Source organism: Aquarana catesbeiana, linkage group LG09 (assembly GCF_042186555.1).
Source record: "Aquarana catesbeiana isolate 2022-GZ linkage group LG09, ASM4218655v1, whole genome shotgun sequence".
In the NCBI taxonomy this organism is placed as follows: domain Eukaryota; kingdom Metazoa; phylum Chordata; class Amphibia; order Anura; family Ranidae; genus Aquarana; species Aquarana catesbeiana.
In genome coordinates, this window is record NC_133332.1 from 190,327,846 (window position 1) to 190,348,732 (window position 20,887).

The following is a 20,887-nucleotide window of genomic DNA, read 5'->3' on the forward strand; positions in this document are numbered from 1 at the left end:
AATCTAAAACCGGAATGGTTAACACTCTCTCAATTCAAACTTATGATCCAACTAATAACGGCTGCAAAACAAACAGTGGCCAAGGCATGGAAATCTCCTACATTGGTACTAGCAGAAACAATTCACAGAATGAATAATACAATGTCCCATGCTAAGATGGTAGCCATCGATCAAAATCAAATTCCAAAATTTGAAAAACTTTGGCATCCTTGGATAAAACAACAGTTCCTGTCAAACTTCAATGACTCTGTCCTGTTGCCATGGTAGCAGATTAAATGACTTACAGAGACACCCATTCTAAGGCTTCAAAGAGAACTAAAAAGAATAATAAACTGATGAGCGGGACAACCTTGTGGACCATACCTCTGCCTTTCTACTGTTTTTCTTCTTTCTCTTTCCTTTTCTCCACCTTACGATTAAAGCTCATTATCAGAATTTATTTGACCTATATACACTCTACCTGTAAACAATATATATAGTAGGTATAAATCATTTAAATACCTACAAAAGTAACTAAGGAAATTATATATATCTTTAATTTAGGTTTACGTGAACCCAATGTTTAACCGGTTCAATACCGGGCAATTTCACCCCCTTCTTTCCCAGGCCAATTTTTAGTTTTCAGCGCTGTCGCATTTTAAACGTCAATTGCGCGGTCGTGCGACGTTGTACCCAAAAGAAATTGACGTCCTTTTTTTCACCACAAATAGAGCTTTTTTTTGGTGGCATTTGATTGCCTCTGCGGTTTTTATTTTTTGCGCTATAAACAAAAGAAGAGCGACAATTTTGAAAAAAACACAATATTTTTTACTTTTTGCTATAATAAATATCCCAATTTTTTTTTTTAAAAACACATTTTTTCCTCAGTTTTGGCCGATACGTATTCTTCTACATATTTTTGGTAAAAAAAATCGCAATAACCGTATATTGATTGGTTTGCGCAAAAGTTATAGCGTCTACAAAATACAGGATAGATTTATGGCATTTTTTAAAAAAAAAAATTTTTTTTTTTTTTTTAGCGGCGATCGCGATTTTTTTTGGTGACTGCGACATTATGGTGGACACATCGGACACTTTTGACACATTTTTGGGACCAATCACATTTATACAGCGATCAATGCTATAAAATTGCATTGATTACTGTGTAAATGTAACAGGCAGTGAAGGGGTTAACCACTAGGGGGCGGGGAGGGGTTAATATGTTTCCTAGGGAATGATTCTAACTGAAAGGGGAGGGGACGCACTAGGGGAGGAGACCGATCAGTGTTCCTCCGTTTTGGGAACACAGATCGCTCTCCTCAGAGCTGACAGGCTGTGGATCTGTGTGTTTACACACACAGATCCACATGCCGGCCCGGTTAACGGGCAATCGCGGGTGCCCGGCGGACATCGCGGCCGCCGGGCACACGCACCGGGTCCCGAGGAACGCGGCGGGTGCGCGCGCGCACTCCCGGCGGCGCGCGCGTGCCCCCTAGACGGCCGGGAATCCCAGGACGTCATATGACGTCCACCCAGGATGGGAGATCCCATCTGTGGACATCATATGACTATGGGCGGGTAGGGAAGTGGTTAATATTTGAAATTTCATGATATTTACCTATATAAACCCTACTGTAAAACAATGAGCTTACTTTATAGATCCTTGTAAACTTACTTTATGTATCTTTATAATATTGTATACTCAATAAACTTCTTTTGACAAGGAAAAACTGACAGGCGGATCTGATCGGTCCCTCACTGTGAAAGGGGCTTTATGCTACTGTATATTAATGGGAACATGTAACAAATATCAAGTAAGTGATATCCCAATTTGGCTGCAAAAGTGGAAATACACTTTAAGCCCCCGTTCACACTTGCGACTTTTCATGCCATTTGACAGTTCCAAATTGCATGACAAGGAGCACCCTATTGTTGGAAATGGGTCCATTTATATCGGTGTGACTCTGACTTCATGGTGCTGCACCGATTTGAAAAAAGGTTCCTGCATTATTTTTTGCAATTTCAGGTGCAACTTGCATAGACATCTGTGCATGAAGTCGCACAGATGTCAGGCAAGTCACACCCGAAATTGCACTGACCTGCAGCTTTGAAATCGTGTTACTTCAAGTGGAGTAGCATGATTTCAAAGTTGCATTCAGTGTGAACAAAGACTAAAGCAGAAATAAACTCTCTCAGTCAGCGTAAACTATTTGTACTCCTTATGCTATAAGCATTAGTAAATAGATTGTTAAGCATAATATCATTTCTTGTTTTAACCTTTTCTAACATATCTTCTGTTGCTTCCTAGTTTCTGGCCTAGGCCATTAAAGCGGAAGTAAACCCATCCATAAAACAGTTTCATTTCTGGCACGTGCCAGAAATGTACCACTCCCATTTGTTGTGCTCTCAACCAAACCATCCAATGGCTGGTGTCATAACTGATCACATGTGCAGCATCATGGCAGTTGTAGATTAAACAGAGGCAAAGATGGAAGCTTCCTTGGCTGAAAACGATAGGGGGGTTTACTTATGCCGCGTACACATGAGTGGACTTCTCGTCGGATTGAACTCCGAAGGACTTTTCGATGGAGATCTGCTGTGAATATTAAAAATGAATTAAATAGCCCTTTCAATTTTTGGCGCTCAGAAACATTTAGTTTCTTTAACCAGTTAAGGACCAGGCCTTTTTCTGACATTTGTTGTTTACAAGTTTAAATTAGTATTTTTTGCTAGAAAATTACTTAGAACCAGTGGTGACCCGTCCATTAGGGGCGCCGCTCCCCCTATCAATGCGTCCAGCCCCCTGATCTACATCCAGGGCGCCGAATCATGGATTCCAATGGGGGGGTGTTTTTTTTTTAAGCACGTGATTAGAGGCAGAGGCTCTAATAGGCTTCAAAAAAGGGTGGGCTCGGGGCGCAGAGCACTGTGCTCCGAGCCCACCCAGTTGTGTGAGAATAGCAAATGAATATTCACTTTTCTCAAACTAATCCTCCTCCCGGCCAATCAGGAAGAGGGTCGTGAGACCCGTCACCCGATTGGCTTAAAGGAGAGGGGATCCTATTGGACACCCGGGGGGGAGGGTGGTTGTTTGCTGACCCCCCCAGCCATCACTGCTTAGAACCCCCAAACATTATATATTTTTTTAGCAGAGACCCTAGAGAATAAAATGGCGGTCATTACAATATTTTATGTCACACTGTATTTGCTCAGCAGTGTTTCAAACGCAATTTTTGGGAAAAAATACACTTTCATTAATTAAAAAAAAAAACAGTAAAGTTAGCCCAATTTTTTTGTATAATGTGAAAGATGATGTTATCCCAAGTAAATAGATACCTAATATGTCATGCTTCAAAATTGTGCATGCTCATGGAATGGCGACAAACTTTCTCTTTTCTTACTTATTTTACTTTTTTATTTTTACACTGTCCTTTAAAAAAAAAAAAATTGTGATCACTTTTATTCTTATTACACGGAATGTAAACATCCCTTGTAATAGAAATAAGCATGACAGGTCCTCTTTATTGTGTGATCTGGGGTCAAAAAGACCTCAGATCTCCCATTTACACTTAAAAGCAAAAAAAAAATGTAATTTTACACTTTCTAATGAAAAAAAAGTGGCCCTTTAAGGCTGTTAGGCGGAAATTACGTCAAACATTGCTCCAAGGACATAGCGTCGAGTGGGGGCAATCCTGCCCTCAATCGACTTCTTGCCCATCGCTCCACTGGATCGGATCTTTTACGCCACTACCGACGGCTCCAGTAAGTGGGGGAAATGATGCGGGGGGGGGGCACCTCTCCCGCTACCCATAAGTGATCCCGCAGCCAAACTGCCGCCGGGACTACTTTTATGAAAGTTTTTTGTGAAAGAGGATCGCCCACTGTTTAAAAAAAATATTGGGGGTTAGGGCAGCTACCTGGTGCCATAACCACTGTATAAAACGTCAAAGTAAAAATGTGTATGTGTATAGATAGATATATATATATATATATATATATATATATATATATATATATATATATATATATGTGTGTGTGTGTGTGTAGTGTGTGTGTGTGTGTGTGTGTGTGTGTATATATACAGGCATACCCCACTTTTAAGTACACAATGGGGTTTATTTACTAAAGTTGAAAAGTGCAAAATCAGGCTCACTCCTGCATAGAAACCAATGAGCTTCTAGCCCCAGCTCGTTCAATTAAGCTTTGGTAATAAAACACAGAAGCTTGTTGGTTTCTATGCAGAAGTGAGCCTGATTTTTCACTTTCCAGCTTTAGTAAATAAACCCCATGGTGTACTTAAAAGTGGGGTATGCCTGTATATATATATATATATATATATATATATATATATATATATATATATATATATATATATATATACTGTTAAAAAAAATGCTTATTGCATCATAACTCATAACTCCCAAATCTTAATCTTTTTGTTCCTCAAACGGAATAAAATTCTTACGTCCTTCTGCCCCTTTTTTGTTTGATGAATATAAAAATACATAAAAATATAAAATATATTTTACTTATCATTTTTATAAAGTGTTTGATAAACCTTTCAATCTTCCTCTAAATGATTGTGCTTGTTGTTTTGAAAAGAAGGTATAAAGAAAAAAGAGGCAATTAAAAAAAATAGTATTTGTGGATTTAACCAATTATTTTTGGCATAATGCTTTTCTTGTGGTCAGCATAACAGGAGTGTGACAAGAATATGTCCTCTGCCCGCATACCGTACTTTGTACTAAAATGTGTCCCTCTTTCTCATGTCAGAAAGTTGAGAGGTGTGATGACATAGGGCATTCAAAGTGCCCTTCCATATCATGTGTAACCTTTACCAAGCAGAGTTTTTAATCCTGAACCTGATTAGACCTGTACTAGCTAGTATAAATTGACATTTCTGTCCCAGTGTCACCCTAATACAGCGATATCAGTGCCAGCCTAGGTAGTTCATTTCTGTCTGGGAAATGGCCGGGCAAACAAGTCTTTTTCTGTCAAGGGTGGATGTGTTGAGATAAAAATAGTGACAATTTTTGAACTGACTGCCAGCGTGGGACCCTTTGATTGACAGGAACATGTTGCATGTTCTCCAGGATCAGGTCTTCTAAGTGAATGTCCATTTCACAGTCTCTGTCTACAAGATTCGGATTGTGTTCTTCTCCTTTGAAGCTCTTCATTCCAGATTGATATTAGAAAAGATATGAGATTTGCTCTTGCCATTTGACACTATTCAAATTCACTATTCCAGCCTCTGTCAATAACACAGTACAAGGTAACAATTATGTGCCTAATGTGCAAAATTTATATCTAAATCATTTTAAGTTTTTCAACTATTTCTTAGAACATATGCTAGTAATATTAACATCACTTTTTTGCAGAATTTCTCAACCAGGGTTCCTCTCGAGGATGCAAGGAGATTCCTTGAACAATGAGCAATGTTGAATGAATCTCCTTAATATACTAACCAGCAATACAAGAGAGCATATTTACACTGACATCTAATATCGGGGGACACCACATTTTTTGCTGTCTGCATTTCTTTTCTGTTATTATTATTCATTTAATTTCTTGATTATTACTGCATATATTCTTGTATAGTGAAGAAGGTTGTAAACATTGGGCTTGATTTAGTAAAATTGGGGAGTGGAAAATCTGGTGCAATTCTGCATAGAAACCAATCAGCTTCCAGTTTTTGTTTTTGTCAATGTTTATTTGAACAAGCTGAAGTTAAAAGCTGATTGGCTACCATGCACAGCTGCACCAGATTTTGCACTCTCCAGTTTAATAAATCAACCTGATTGTGTATCAGATATGCTAGGTATATTATGTTTTTTTTTTCTTATATATAAAATGTTCTACAATTTAGTGATTATGCTAATATACCGCAAACTGACGGCATTATATAATTTAACAGGGGTTCCTGTAAAATATTTTAAAGGTCCTTCCAGGGTAAAACGTTTGAGAAAGGCTGCTTTAATGGAATTAAATTATATTGTACTGTATTTAGTAAAGGAATACAAATATACAAAGCACAGGCTCCAACTTTTTTCCACAGTTTATTTTATTTAAAATACTGTAAGTTAGCAATTTATAGGAACATAATCAACTGGCAAGTGCTTTGCTATACAGTGCTAAATTCAGTGTGCTAAATTGTGAATCATAGTTTGCATGTTCATATCTGTGTTTTGGGGTAATGTTTGTCATTTGCCTTGTATTCTGTTCTATTCTATTGAACATTGTGTATTTTGAACATGAAGAAAGATAACGCATAGGGTATTGATTCTTGCTTTTACTATTCCCAAGGGACCTGCTATGAACTAACTTTCATATTATCCAATGTTACATCTGGGGAACCAATTCTATTAGTCTTTATTGACAGCCTATACAATCTACTGGTAAGCAGTGATGGACTGCTGCCTGTACATCAAGCTTCTGCTCAGATATGGGCTATTATTTCTTTTATCAATTTTATTCTTATACTGTATGCTTTACTATAACCATGTTGCACTAGTAAAGTTAACAAAGTAGAGAAGATAAAGACAGGTGACCAGCCTTTCTGTAATGTCATGCTTTATGCCTAAATGATGGCTAGCATTAATTTATTTTTGTAATTGGCTCTTATTGCCTTCTAAACATCTCATTAGGGTTAAATATCTTACTGGATACACAGCTATTGCCAATTTCAATTCCAGTAATTTATTATCATAGCAGTTACATTACTGGCATTTACTGCTGTAACACTTTTTGGGTCTGATTCAGGGGCAAATTCAGGCAAAGATTCGGACCTGAATTGCACCTGAACCGGTGCACAGGGATGCACCAGACCCCAGGGAGTTTTTTCTGTTTATGTTGAAAGTAGGTGAGAAAATCCAGACAGCCGCACTCCAGGAAGATATAATTCAAAAACCAATTATTGTAAATTCAGGAGCATATAGCATACAAGACACTGTGCCAGAAGGTACAGGCAATCAGCTAACGCGTTTCGCACTTATGCTAAGTGCTTACTCATAGCTAACAATAAAAGGAATAAGGCCACATTTATATTTTCTATTGGGAATCATGTGACTGTGTAATAATGACAAAATCTAAACCAGGTGTGATCTGGCAGTGAGAAGTGTGTGCACCTGTCTATAAATAACCAGTGCTATAGATAAAAGATTCCTGTGAAAATATATTAAATGTGTATAAGCAACGGAAAAAACTTTATGAGATTTATGAAATTAAAATAATAAATTGTGAAAATAAAATTAAAAATGAGCAATAAAAATGATTAAATGACAAGTGAACAATAGTGAGTGTAAGTAAAAGAATATCAGTGTAAAAAATGCTGAAAAGGAAACATATATATATGTTTGTGTATATATTTAATGTGTAAACTTAAAAAAGTGTGTGTTGCAGTGATTTACATTTAAAAAAGAACTGTGACAATAATAGTGATGTATGTATAATTACAAAACGTGTCGTAATATTTCAGGAAAATACATAAAGGTGGTAAACAATGTGTCCATCGACTGTGAGATATGTGTATAAGGAGGAATATTATGATAAAAATATATATTGTGTGGAAAAACAAGCTTTTAATCTATGAATAAGACGCATGGTTATCTGAGACATGCAAATATGTGTCTCCTTTATCTCTCTCAACGAGACCATGTGTCTAAATAGAAGTGTAAAAATATACATATGTATCCACATATGAATTAAACAAATATGTGGTCTTGAATCCCCACAATCTGTGGACACGTAGCCCCTCTCCTAAAAAGGAGAAAACAAAAACCTATTTTTTTCTGTTTAGTCGGCGGACTGAATGAAAAAACAAATGGATTCCCTCATCTACACAATCGAGGTGGATAGAGGAATCCTCCCCGCTGTCCTATTGTATTCTGACACTGAGGACCCCTCCTCTGTCAAAATACAATGATCAGTGCTGCAGCTAATTGGCTGCAGTGGCTGATCAAATTAAAGTTTTCCAACAGTGTCATTCAACCTCTGTCAAACAGGGAGGACCACGCACAGATCAAAATTTGTCTGATTCAGCAGAATTTTGATCCGCGTGTACCCACCTTTAAATTAATTTCTTTAATTTCACTGTGATTTCAACAAAAATCATTTTAGCAAATTGCATTGGAATCAATTGGGTAGATAAATTTAAGGTGGTTTTTGTTTTTTTCTAAGGGTATAATCGGCTTTAAATTGATCCTGGGGGTTACAGAAGCCTTTTTCAGCTATCCTGGACCTGCTTGGCTCTTTATTAGCTTAATTTTTGCATTTTTTTTGCTGAAGCAGAGCATGATCCCCTCCGTTCGGAGACTGGGTCGCAGGGCAGTATTACAACATGATAATGACCCCAAACACACCTCCAAGATGACCACTGCCTTGCTAAAGAAGCTGAGGGTAAAGGTGATGGACTGGCCAAGCATGTCTCCTGACCTAAACCCTATTGAGCATCTGTGGGGCATGGAAGGGGGAGGAGCGCAAGGTCTCTAACATCCACCAGCTCTGTGATGTTGTCATGGAGGAGTGGAAGAGGACTCCAGTGACACCCTGTAAAGTTCTGGTGAACTCCATGCCCAAGAGGGTTAAGGCAGCGCTGTAAAATATTGGAGGCCACAAAAAATATTGACACTTTGGGCCCAACTTGGACATTTTTTACTTAGGGGTGTACTCACTTTTGTTGCCAGCGGTTTAGAAATTAATGGCTGTGTGTTGAGTTATTTTGAAGGGAAAGAAAATTTAAACTGTTATACAAGCTGTACACTCACTATTTTACATTGTAGCAAAGTGTCACTTCTTCAGTGTTGTCACATGAAAAGTTATAATAAAATATTTACAAAAATGTGAGAGGTGTACTCACTTTTGTGAGATACTGTATATGTGCCCCATACCCTGAAGTTCAGGTTGTTCATTGGCATTCCATTGATGGATTACACCATGGGCATTGTTAAGGTAGGAACAGATCAGTGGCGGCTGGTGCTCTCCCCATCAATCGCCCATCCATCCGCCCAACACCCCTTCACTTACCCCTGAAGTGAAGGACACAGCTGTATCCGGTGAGTTGTGATGCCGCGGAATGCCGAAAGATGTCTAACCACCCTGGACCAAGTCGAAGGGCCCGGTGTGCCTGCCGATCATGAAGGGAAGCCAACAGGGAAGCAGGACCGAAGACCAGGGAAGCAGAGCCGAACCGAAATGTCAGGTGCGTCCATCCACCCACCAGTCCTGCACTTACCCCTGAAGTGAAGGACACAGCTGTATCCGGTGAGATGTGATATCGCGGAATGCGGGAAGATGTGTAACCACCCTGGACCAAGTCGAAGGGTCTGGTGTGCCTGACGATCATGAAGGGAAGCCAACAGGGAAGCGGGACTGAAGACCAGGGGAGCCGAGCCGAACCGAAATGTCAGGTGCGTCTGGATGACGTGCAGTGACAAGCCGGATGAGAGGAAGGCGAATGGAAGCCCGTGCTTCTCCTCTGGGCCAGTCGGGTCTCAGGACCCGCTCCCTGATTGGCTGGGAGGAGAATCAGGAACACAATAGCGAATATTAATTTTCTATTGTCACACAAATAGGTGGGTTTGGGGCGCAGTGCTCTGCGACCCGAGCCCACCCTTCTTGAAGCCAATTAGAGCCTCTGGCTCTAATCACGTGCTTTGTAAAAAAAACAAAAAAACATTGCAATCCATGTGTCAGGCACATTCATGTAGATTAGGGGGGAGGCGCCCCTGCATTCCGTATGGCCGGGCAGCCACTGGAACAGATATCTTTCAGGATCTGCTATATTGTTTCACTATTACTTTGACTGCTTATGAAAAGCCAACATTTTTATTTTAGTTTTGGATAGCGCAGGGAAGGGTTAAAACGCCTACCATTTTTTTTCTCTCTGGTTTTTTTTTCTGTCTGTAAAATTTCCCTTTACTTTCTGTCACTGAGATGCAACATGAAGTTAGTGAAAATCTCCCAAAATGAAGAGAATGTCCCTCTGACAGTTGGCCTTGGAACATGTGCCCCAATAGGAAGATTCCCCCTCAACTCTTATTTTAGGGAAATTTTGAATTTCCCCACAAATCTCAAAATGGGGCCTCAGCAAGCATAGAAAGCTTACTAGAGTGTCTTACCCTCTCCCCACTCTATTCAAAACTAAAAAAAAGGTCTTGTCTAAAGATATACTTTAACCACTAAGCCACCGCCCACCGTCATATGACGGCTGGACGAGGCTTCTGTTGTTCTGGGAGGACGTCATATGACGTCCTCGCCCTCCCGAGCCACTAGGGGGCACGCCCGCTGCGTCACTCGGGACCCGGTGCGCGTCCCAAAAATGTGTCAAAAGTGTCCGATGTGTCCGCTGCAATATCGTAGTCACAATAAAAATTGCAGATCGCCGCCATTACTAGTAAAAAATAAATAAATAATAAAAATGCTATAAATCTATCCCCTATTTTGTAGACGCTATAACTTTTGCGCAAACCAATCCATATACGCTTATCGCAATTTTTTTTACCAAAAACATGTAGAAGAATACGTATCGGCCTAAACTGAGGAAAAAATTTGTTAAAAAAAAAATTGGATATTTATTGTAGCAAAAAGTAAAAAATATTGTGTTTTTTCAAAATTGTCCCTCTTCTTTTGTTTATAGCGCAATAAATAAAAACCGCAGAGGTGATCAAATACCACCAAAAGAAAGCTCTATTTGTGGGGAAAAAAATGATAAAAATTTCATTAAGGTGCAGTGTAACATGACCGCGCAATTGTCATTTAAAGTGCGACAGCGCTGAAAACTGAAAAATGGCTTGGGCAGGAAGGGGGTGTAAGTGCCCTGTATTGAGGTGGTTAAGAAATGTAAACATTTTTGTTAAATAGGTGATAAGACATATTTATACTGATCTTCAAAATATTAGAAAGGATTGTCCTTCTCAAGCTTCACTAATGTTGTGATATATGTGAGCAAGGTGATCCAGACTATGGGCTTTTTGAATGTAACCTTGCAAACTATTTATTAAAAATGTAAAAAAAAGAAATGTAAACATATGTGAGCAAGGAATGTATAGCAGAATATAAAATGAGATTTCTTTATTATGCTTCCAGTGTCTGATCATATTCCATTTTCCTTCTTGTATTTGTTTCATTGTAGTATGACAAGGAATTCCTTAGACCAACATGGTATCTTTCTTCATCCAGTGGTGAGTATATAAATAACTGTACTCGCAATCTGAAAAGGGCTTAAGACCTTGCTTGTATTGCACTCAACATAGTGCACTATATTGAAGATCATACATAAAGATGAATAAGGTATATTGTTGTCCTGTAATAAAGCAGGGAATCATAGAATGAATAACAAGCATGTTTTGGGTTTATGGTAGAAGTATATAGTTTAGATTTTACAATGACATACAGTAACCAGTATCCAGAAGGTTATCTTAACTAAGCACTAAAGTGACTTTGTCACAAAATTTAAAGTTACGATTACTACTGCTGTACCTGTAAAAAAAAAAAGAATATAAAATAAAATACATACCTCTTCTTATGCCACACTGCCATACATCGCTTTGATGTAGAGCCTACTGAAGTGTCTTCAGAACTAACAACTCCAGAAGTGTTGATTTCTTTTGTCCCCCCTTCTCCATTGCCTGGTTCCTTGCCTTATTAGGGGCTCTGCCACATACGAATGCCACCATATAACCAGACATAATGCGGTAAAAGAGCAGCTACTGTAAAACAGACTTTATAACATCTTTAAATTTATTAACCCGAAAACAAAAATTTTATTTCAGCTTACCGCTCATTAGATGTGGTGGCTGCATTTGTTGTTTTTCTCTTCTTTTTTTCCAGCTTGCGGTGCAGGTGGTTACACTCACTTCTCCCCTGTATCTATGGATGAGCAACTTAGACACACTTGAACAGCAGCGTTGTCAGATGGACTTTACATAAGTGACTAATAAATTAAAGCCTAATTTAAGCTAACATTATTTAGCAGCTAGAAAAATAGTGCTTTTTCCTTTTGGAATAAATGTTTTAAAGCGGAGTTCCACTCAAAAATGGAACTTCTGAAGGTGACCCCTTGACATGCCACAACATTTGGCATGTCATTTTTTTGGGGGGGGAGCGGATACCCTCTTTTTAGAGCCATCATCCAGCTCCCACCTTTCTCCCGGGGCTCTGTGGCGTCGGATGGAAGTTCACCTCTCCCCCATCCCTCCGTGCAATCTTCTGGGACACGTCACAGGTCCTAGAAGATTGCCCAGCCAATCACAGCTCGCAGCGTGGCTCGCACATGCGCAATGCGGCTCGCGCAGGGCGTGCCCGGCTGTGAAGCCATAGCTGGGCGCCCACAGTCAGAATGCTGGTGCCGCGGAGGGCAGGGGGAGAGGAGCGGGCCTTTGTTCGCCCGCAACTGTCCGCTTATTAAAAGTCAGCAGCTACACTTTTGGTAGCTGCTGACTTTTATATGGGTGGAACTCCACTTTAAAGTGATAATAAAGTCACAATTTTTTTCATTAAAATAAAAAATGTTATACTTACCTGTTCTATACAGTGATATTGCACCCCAGCCAGCGCTGTCCGCTGCTTTTTCTTCCCCCATAGCAGGCCATGTTCTTTGATGGCACTTGTGCGGGCTTGCTGCAGAGCTGGGCTGTGAACTTTCTTATGCCGCGTACACACGATCGGATTTTCTGACGGGAAATGTTCGATGGGAGCTTGTTGTCGGAAATTCCGACCGTGTGTAGGCTCCACCGGACATTTTTCGTCGGAATTTCCTGGATCTCAAATTTTTCCACAACAAAATCCATTGTCGGAAATTCCGATCGTGTGTACACAATTCTGACGCACAAAATTCCACGCATGCTCGGAATCAAGCAGAAGAGCCGCACTGGCTATTGAACTTCATTTTTCTCGGCTCGTCGTACGTGTTGTACGTCATCGCGTTCTTGACGTTTGGAATTTCCGACAAGATTTGTGTGACAGTGTGTATGCAAGACAAGTTTGAGCCAACATCCGCCGGAAAAAAAACATGGATTTTGTTGTCGGAATGTCCGATCGTGTGTATGGGGCATTAGACTTTTTTTTACTTTAAAGTGTTTGTTACCCCAACATTTTGTATTCCTGATATGTGCCTGCTGTACCATGTACTTGTATGAGAAAGTCTCCTGTTCTCTTTGTATTGCTTCCTTTATTTGAAATCCCTGGTGTTCCTGCTGGTACCTCTGCTTTCCTATTAAAAACTGACCACGCTAAGCAGGAGATCACAGGGTAATCAGTTCTCTAGGTATGCTGGAAACTCAGTGTGCTCTCCTTCAATGGTCAGACCCTGCACAGCCTTTCACTGGGAAGATCAGTCTGCTGCTGTTCTCCTCCCCCCAGCTTTTATGCAAATGAGAAAAGAGGGAAAGTGATCACTTATAAAAAAAGGGGAAAAAAAGGCATTGATAATGTTTTTTAATATCTATACACAAATGTAAATGTAAAATAACTGCGCTTATACCCTAAACCATGGCCCAGCAGCAGCTATTCAGTGAGATACTAACACAGTGCTAAAAACTTGTTCAAAAATAAGCTGCGCTCAAATTGCATAACATATAAACACATATAACAAAATGAATAAACCAAAGAAAGATGATCTAATAACTTTGGATGTGCCCATAGCCAATTTAGATCAAACCAGTGAGAATAAGTCCAGAAACATAAATAATCCAATAAAAGTGCTCTCACTGGTTTGATCTAAATTGGCTATTGGCACATCCATTGAATTTAGATCATCTTTCTTTTGGTTTATTAATTTTGTTACATGTGTTTATATGTTGTGCAATTTGAGCAAAGCTTATTTTTGAACAAATCTATACACAAATGTTTTCCCTTTCATTTATATTTTAAACTGACTGGATTATTTTACAAGGTGATGGTTTACAATCACTTTAATGCAGGGAATACATTAAGGAAAAAAAAATGCCTTTATAACCATTTTAACTAAATGAATACAAGCTGACTATTGTAAGCACCCCTGCCAGTGTAATATAATAGATCTCAACCCTTTAACTGCCATTTTTACTGGACAGCTTGATATGTTAAAGGAAGTTGAAAAATAACAGACTACAGCTTGCATCTTATGTGTGACTTTTTATTTTGCCCATAGTTCCAGATTAGAATAGATTAAGATTCATAAAATGGAAAATATATATTTGTTCCATCATTAGACAGTGTGATGTAATTTTATACACAGCTGATTACCTGTTCCAGAATTGCTTGATGCTACACATTATCACAGGCTACAGCCAGTTCTAGCAGGTCAGTATCACAGCCAGCAATACCAGGACATATTTGCTGTGTTGGATTCACTCCTGGGACATTGTTTGCTTTCATTTCTTACTTGGCATGGTGCAAAGACTCAGCTGCGACTTTTTTTTACTATGCTGGAATGTCATTAGCCATCATTCAGGTCCTCCTGAAAGCAGCTGGTATCACTGAAGGTAGACAAATTGTTTAGCTTGGTAGCATTTATATGAATGAATTTTAACTTAAACACTTGTTACAAGTAGGTAAATTGGTAGTACAATTTAAAAGTGGGAACCTAGCCACGTAACCTCCCTGGCGGTATGATTATTTCGGATTTTAGGTGCTGAAAGCGGTACAATTATTTTGCATGGAAATTTGGCGTTTTATATTGTAGGTCTGTAAATCTTAACAATAACACACTTAAATCTGTCCAAACCAGAGTCTAGTAGATATCCCGGGTATGATAAAGTTTGAAACACAAAAACATAAATTATAATATAATAAATAAAAATAAATAATTAAAAAAAAATTTAAAAAAATTGTAATAAAATAAATTTCCCCACAATTCACTATCGCTCAATTCTGCAAGTGTTCTAATTTACTATCGCTGTTTTCTAGCTGGTCTAAAGCCACTTTTGACGTAAAGGGACACTTTTTGGTTGCTATGGACAATCTCCAGTTTCCAGGCAGAAAGAACAGTGTATATCATGTAAAACTGCATGCAGGGCATGGGCCAGAGCACTGGGGACAAAAGGGATGTGAAATCATTTCATACAGTACTGTAATCTGTAAGATTACAGTACTGTATGTGTTATGATTTTGAAATTTTTTTGAATTTGCTGCCAGGCTCCGCCCCCGTGCGTCGCGCCGCTCGCAGGGAACGGAGCCTGGCACGGAGAGGCTTCGGAGGAGGACGGAGCCCTCGGACACTGCAGGGGACATCGCTGGATCCCGGGGACAAGGTAAGTAACGCCGCCCCAGGATCCTGCAATGCGATCCCGAGTGTGGCTCGGGGTTACCGCTAATGGTACTGAATTTTAACCCCGAGCCACACTCGGGAAAACCGCCAGGGAGGTTAAGGACCAGCCTCGTTTTGGATTTTAGGTGTTTACATGTTTAAAACAGGTTTTTTTGCTAGAAAAATACTTAGAACCCCTGAACATTATATATGGTTTTTCTTCTAACACCCTAGAAAATAAAATGGCGGTCATTGCAATACTTTTTTTTGCACCGTATTTGCGCAGCGGTCTTAAAAGCGCACTTTTTTGGGAAAAAATGTACTTTTTTGAATAAAAAAAAATAAGACAACAGTAAAGTTAGCCCAATTTTTTTTATATTGTGAAATATAATGTTATGCCAAGTAAACTGATACCCAACATGTCACGCATGAAAATTGCGCCTGCTCGTGGAATGGCGTCAAACTTTACCCTCAAAAATCTCCATAGGCGACGTTTAAAAAATTCTATAGGTTGCATATTTTGCGGTAAAGAGGAGGTCTAGGGCTAGAATTATTGCTCTCGCTCTACCAGTCGCGGCGATACCTCACATGTGTGGTTTGACCACCGTTTTCATACTACTCATGTATGCGTTCGCTTCTGCGCGCGAGCTCGTCGGGACGGGGGGGTTTTTTAAAAAAAAATTATTATTTTTATTATTTATTTTACATTATTTTATTTATTTGTACACTGTTTTTTTTTTTTTTTTAAAAATGTGTCACTTTTATTCCTATTACAAGGAATTTAAACACCCCTTGTAATAGAAAAAAGCATGACAGGACCTCTTAAATATGAGATCTGGGGTCAAAAAGACCTCATATCTCATATATACACTAAAATGCAATTAAAAAAAAAAAAATTTTAATTAAAAAGATGACATTTGAAAAAAATGTGCCTTTTAAGAGGCATGGACGGAAGTGACGTTTTGACGTCGCTTCCGCCCAGCAGTGTCATGGAGACGAGTGGGCGCCATCTTAGCCTCACTCGTCTCAAGGCACAGGATGGAGACAGATGCAATCGCCTCTGCCGCTACCGACGGCTCCGGTAAGCGGCGGAGGGCACCGGATCGTGGCGGAAGGGGGGGCCCTCTCCCGCCACCGATAAAAGTGATCTTGCGGCGAATCCACCGCAGGGACCACTTTTATCTGAAAGCCGGCCGCCGCACGAAAACGGGGATACCGGGGTTATGGCAGCTAGCTGCTGCCATAACAACGATATCCCTGTTCAAAGTTTGGACGTACATCGTCGTGCGGCGGTCGGTAAGTGGCTAGAGACACCTATATATAGCTGAAGGTTTTTTTTTTAAAGAGAAACCCCAAAACCTGAGGAGTGCTTTTTTATATAATCACTACTTTTATTATTATGTAGGATTTTTATAGCACCAGCAGTTTGGTTTAAAAAATGAATCAATGAAGAGTGCAGTTTGGCCCAGCACTCCTGTCTCTCATACCTCGCTGTTGAACCAAAAAATAGAAGCTCACAGACCAAAAAGATGACATGAGAGGCCCAACTTGGGGCCTGCTGGAGCCCCAAAATATCTTTTTTTTAGTAATTTGTTAAATGTTTACAATAGATTTTAAGTGAAATTTTATATGTATTTTTGCTGTGATCCCGGATCTCATTCTTTTTTTATACATGTTGTATGTTATATATTGATTGGGTTTCACAGCTTATTCCAAGGCAGTGGTAGAATAATATACCTAAGTTTGTAGTGTAAATACATAAATGTCCCATATCTTAAAAGTAAGTATGTTTTGTTTTTGTTTTTGTTTTTTTTTTGTTTTTTAGAAATCATACTTACCTAGGTGGATGCAGCATTGTTCCTATGGTCGCGATCTTTCCCCAGCCTGGACCGGCTCTGGGACGTCAGCTGACAGTGGACTTTAGCTAAAAATGGGTCACATGAGTGCAGAACAAACTGCACTGCTGTGATCCACAGGAGAACTATAGCCAAATTAGTTTTGGCTGTACTTCTCCTTTAAACTCAGGTAGTTTTGCTTTAACCAGCTTTGGGCCTTAGTAGATACACCCCCAAAAAAAATTAGTGTTAAAGTGTTACTAAACCCAGTAATATGAAAATAGTACCCCCCCCCCCCCACAGTACACACAACTCATAAATCTTTTTTTACATTAAAATACAGCCACTATATACCTTTTTAACTGATCTATATACCACGGTCACATGATAAACTGGGTTTGTCCGAGTACTGAGTGTTTAGGTAGGAGGAGATTTCCACTACAGCCTGTGTCCTCATGCTGTTATGGGAGGCGGATCATTCATCAATCAAAATGTGACAACCCACCCACTGTGTTCTTTTTTAGCTACTGGGCATGGAGGAGGAGGGAGGGACTGGGCGGGTCGGGGCTCGTGTCTGAATGGATACACGAAGCATTGACTCGACTCGGCTGCCCCCAAGCTGCTGGCTGAGGGGGCACTTGATAGGAGGGAGGGGCTAGGAGCAGCAAAGAGTGACCCGAGAAGAGGAGGATCCGGGCTGCTCTGTGCAAAAACAACCCCACTGAGGAGGTAAGTGTAACATGTTTATTATTTAAAAAAAAAAAAAAAAAACAAGACTTTGCAACCACTTTAATGAGCGTGACTTGTACAGACTTCCCCCACTGCTGCTCCCTGGCTGCCATTACCGACAGTTTCCAGCTGTGCATCAGAGAAGTGGCTGTAGCAGCTCTTGTGTAAATTGACGCTTACCGAAAGTATCTGCAATTGTCTTTGAAAAATAGAGTATAACAACATTAATACATTGTATTCATTATTCTGCAGATCAAAGGAATTAGTTTCTGTATTGTCACATTAAAAAAAAAATACAAAATTTGAAAAACAATGCCTTTATTTCACTTGTAACTAACTTTGCAATGCTTTGTACCTGACATCTAACTTTAGTGTTGTAGTAAATAGGACAGAGTAGAAGCTAAAATGTACTCTTTATGTAAATTAACTGTACTTGTTTTAACCACTTGAGCTCCGGATTATTTTACCCCCTTCATACCAGGCCATTTTACCATTCTGCACTGCGCTACTTTAACTGGAATTGTGCAGTCATGCAATGCTGTACCCAAACAAAATATATATAATTTTTTCACACAAATAGAGCTTTTTTTTTGTGATATTTGATCATCACTGAGTTTTTTTTTTCTTTTTAGCGATATAAACAAAAGAAGACCAAAAATTTTGAAAAAAAAAATATTTTTTATTTTCTGCTATAAAACACATTCAATAAAAGAAAAAAAAATTCTTCATACATTTTGGCCAAAATGTATTCTGCTACATGTTTTTGATTGAAAAAATCCCATTAAGTGTACAGTGCATCCGGAAAATGTTCACAGCACTTCACTTTTTCCACATTTTGTTATGTTACAGCCCTAATCCAAAATGGATTCAACCCCACAATGACAATGTGAAAGAAGTTTGTTTGAAATCTTTGCAAATCTATTAAAAATAAAAAACAAAAAAAAATCATATCTACATAAGAATTCACAGCCTTTGCCATGACACTCAACATTAAGCTCAGGTGTATCCTGTTTCCTCTGATCAACCTTGAGATGTTTCTGCAACTTGATTGGAGTCCACCTGTGGTAATTTCAGTTGATTGGACATGATTTGGAAAGGCACACACCTGTCTATATGGTCCCACAGTTAACAGCGCATGTCAGAGCTCAAACCAAGCCATGAAGTCCAAGGAATTGTTTGTATACCTCTGAGACAAGATTGTAGCAAGGCACAGATCTGGGGAGGGGTACAGAAAAATGTCTGCAGCATTGAAGGTCCCAATCAGCACAGTGGCCTCCATCATCCAAAAATGGAAGAAGATTGGAACCACCAGGACTCTTCCTAGAGCAGGCCGCCTGGTCAAATTGGGTGATCGGGGGAAAAGGGCCTTAGACAGGAAGGTGACCAAGAACCCAATGGTCACTCTGACACAGCTCCAGTGTTTCTCTGTGGAGAGAGGAGAACTTTCCAGAACAACCATCTCAGCAGCACTCCACTAATGAGGCCTGTATGGTAGAGTGGCCAGACAGAAGCCACTCCTCAGTAAAAGGCACATGACAGCCCGCTTGGAGTTTGCCAAAAGGCACCTGAAGGACTCTCAGACCATGAGAAACAAAATTCTCTGGTCTGATGAAACAAAGATTGAACTCTTTGGCCTGAATGCCAAGCGTCATGTGTGGAGGAAATAAGGCACCACTCATCACCTGGCCAATACCATCCCTAAAGTGAAGCATGGTGGTGGCAGCATCACGGTGTGGGAATGTTTTTCAGCAGCAGGAACTGGGAGAATAGTTAGAATCGAGGGAAAGATGAATGCAGCAATGTACAGAGACAGACTTGATGAAAACCTGCTCCAGAGTGCTCTGGACCTCAGACTTGGGCAAAGTTTCATCTTCCAACAGGACAAAGACCCTAAGCACACATCCAAGATAACAAAGGAGTGGCTACGGGACAACTCTGTGAATGTCCTTGAGTCCAGACTTGAACCAGATTAAACATCTCTGGAGAGATCTGAATATAGCTGTGCACCAAGGCCCCATCCAACCTGATGGAGCTTGAGAGGTCCTGCAAAGAAGAATGGGACAAACTGGCCAAAAATAGGTGTGCCAAGCTTGTAGCATCATACTCAAAAAGACTTGAAGCTATAATTGGTGCCAAGGGTGCTTCAACAAAGAATTGAGCAAAGGCTGTGAATACTTACAGTATGTACATGTGATATTTTTTAATTTTTTATTTTTAATAAATTTGCAAAGATTTCAAGCAAACTTCTTTCACATTGTCATTATGGGGTATAGTTTGTAGAGTTTTGAGGAAAATAATTAACTTAATCCATTTTGGAATAACGCGGTAACATAACAAAATGTGGAAAAAGTGAAGCACTGTGAATACTATCCGGATGCACTGTATATTGATTGGTTTGCATCACTGTGTCTATGGTGTATATATACTGGAATTTTTATTTTTACAATTTTTTTAAACTACGCATATCAACAATCAAAGACTTGTAACGGGACTGCGATAGTGTGGCGGTCTATCTAACACTAACTGATGCTGGGGTAACTGACTAACTGCCATTGACATCACCAGTGACAGTGATCAATGATAATATTATACAGTGTCGCTGTACTAATGAAACTGGCTGGGAAGGGGTTAACGTCTAGGATGATCAAGGGGTAAAAGTGTGCCTGACTATGTGTAATATGTGTAAAGTGTGCTGCTTTTTACTACAGATCTCTCAGTTTCTCATCCCTGCTTTGCAGGGATGAGAAACTGAGAGATCGCTTCCTCTGTACAGAGCTCTATATTGTTTACTAACACAGAGTTCTGGGCTGTGATTGCACACTGCTGATCAGCAGCTCCCAGCTGTGAATCATTGGACGGTACTTGCTGATAGGCTTTGGCTGTGTACAGTCACAGCGGGAGCTGGGTGGGGGTTGCGCATGCGTGCTCCCTAAACCTAGAAGTAGGCAGCAACGTACAGGTACGTCGCTTTGTCTACAACTGCTGCTCGCCTACAGTGCACTGCGGGCGGGCAGGCGGTTGGCAAGTGGTTCAACTTCAATCTAACACTGGTCAAACCGGAAAAAAGTGTTTATTATTGTGCTATGTCTTTTTGCCTCTAGCAAATATGTATTGCTTTGTT

The 20,887-nt window shown here is 39.8% G+C and overlaps 1 protein-coding gene across 3 annotated transcripts in view; it reads left to right on the top strand.

Annotated features, from left to right (window-relative positions):
• The window catches only part of ATP1B4 (ATPase Na+/K+ transporting family member beta 4), a 162,755-nt gene that overhangs the window by 23,225 nt on the left and 118,643 nt on the right, over positions 1-20,887 (top strand). Inside the window, exons 1-2 of one of the 3 annotated variants that reach the window (XM_073599447.1) lie at positions 4,898-5,251; positions 11,108-11,156. In XM_073599447.1, coding sequence (XP_073455548.1) covers positions 11,109-11,156 — 48 coding nt within the window. In that variant the 5' untranslated portion in view covers positions 4,898-5,251; position 11,108. Of the gene's footprint in view, positions 1-4,897; positions 5,252-11,107; positions 11,157-20,887 lie in introns of those variants that run through there. The other 2 variants (XM_073599445.1, XM_073599446.1) reach the window with 2 other exon arrangements.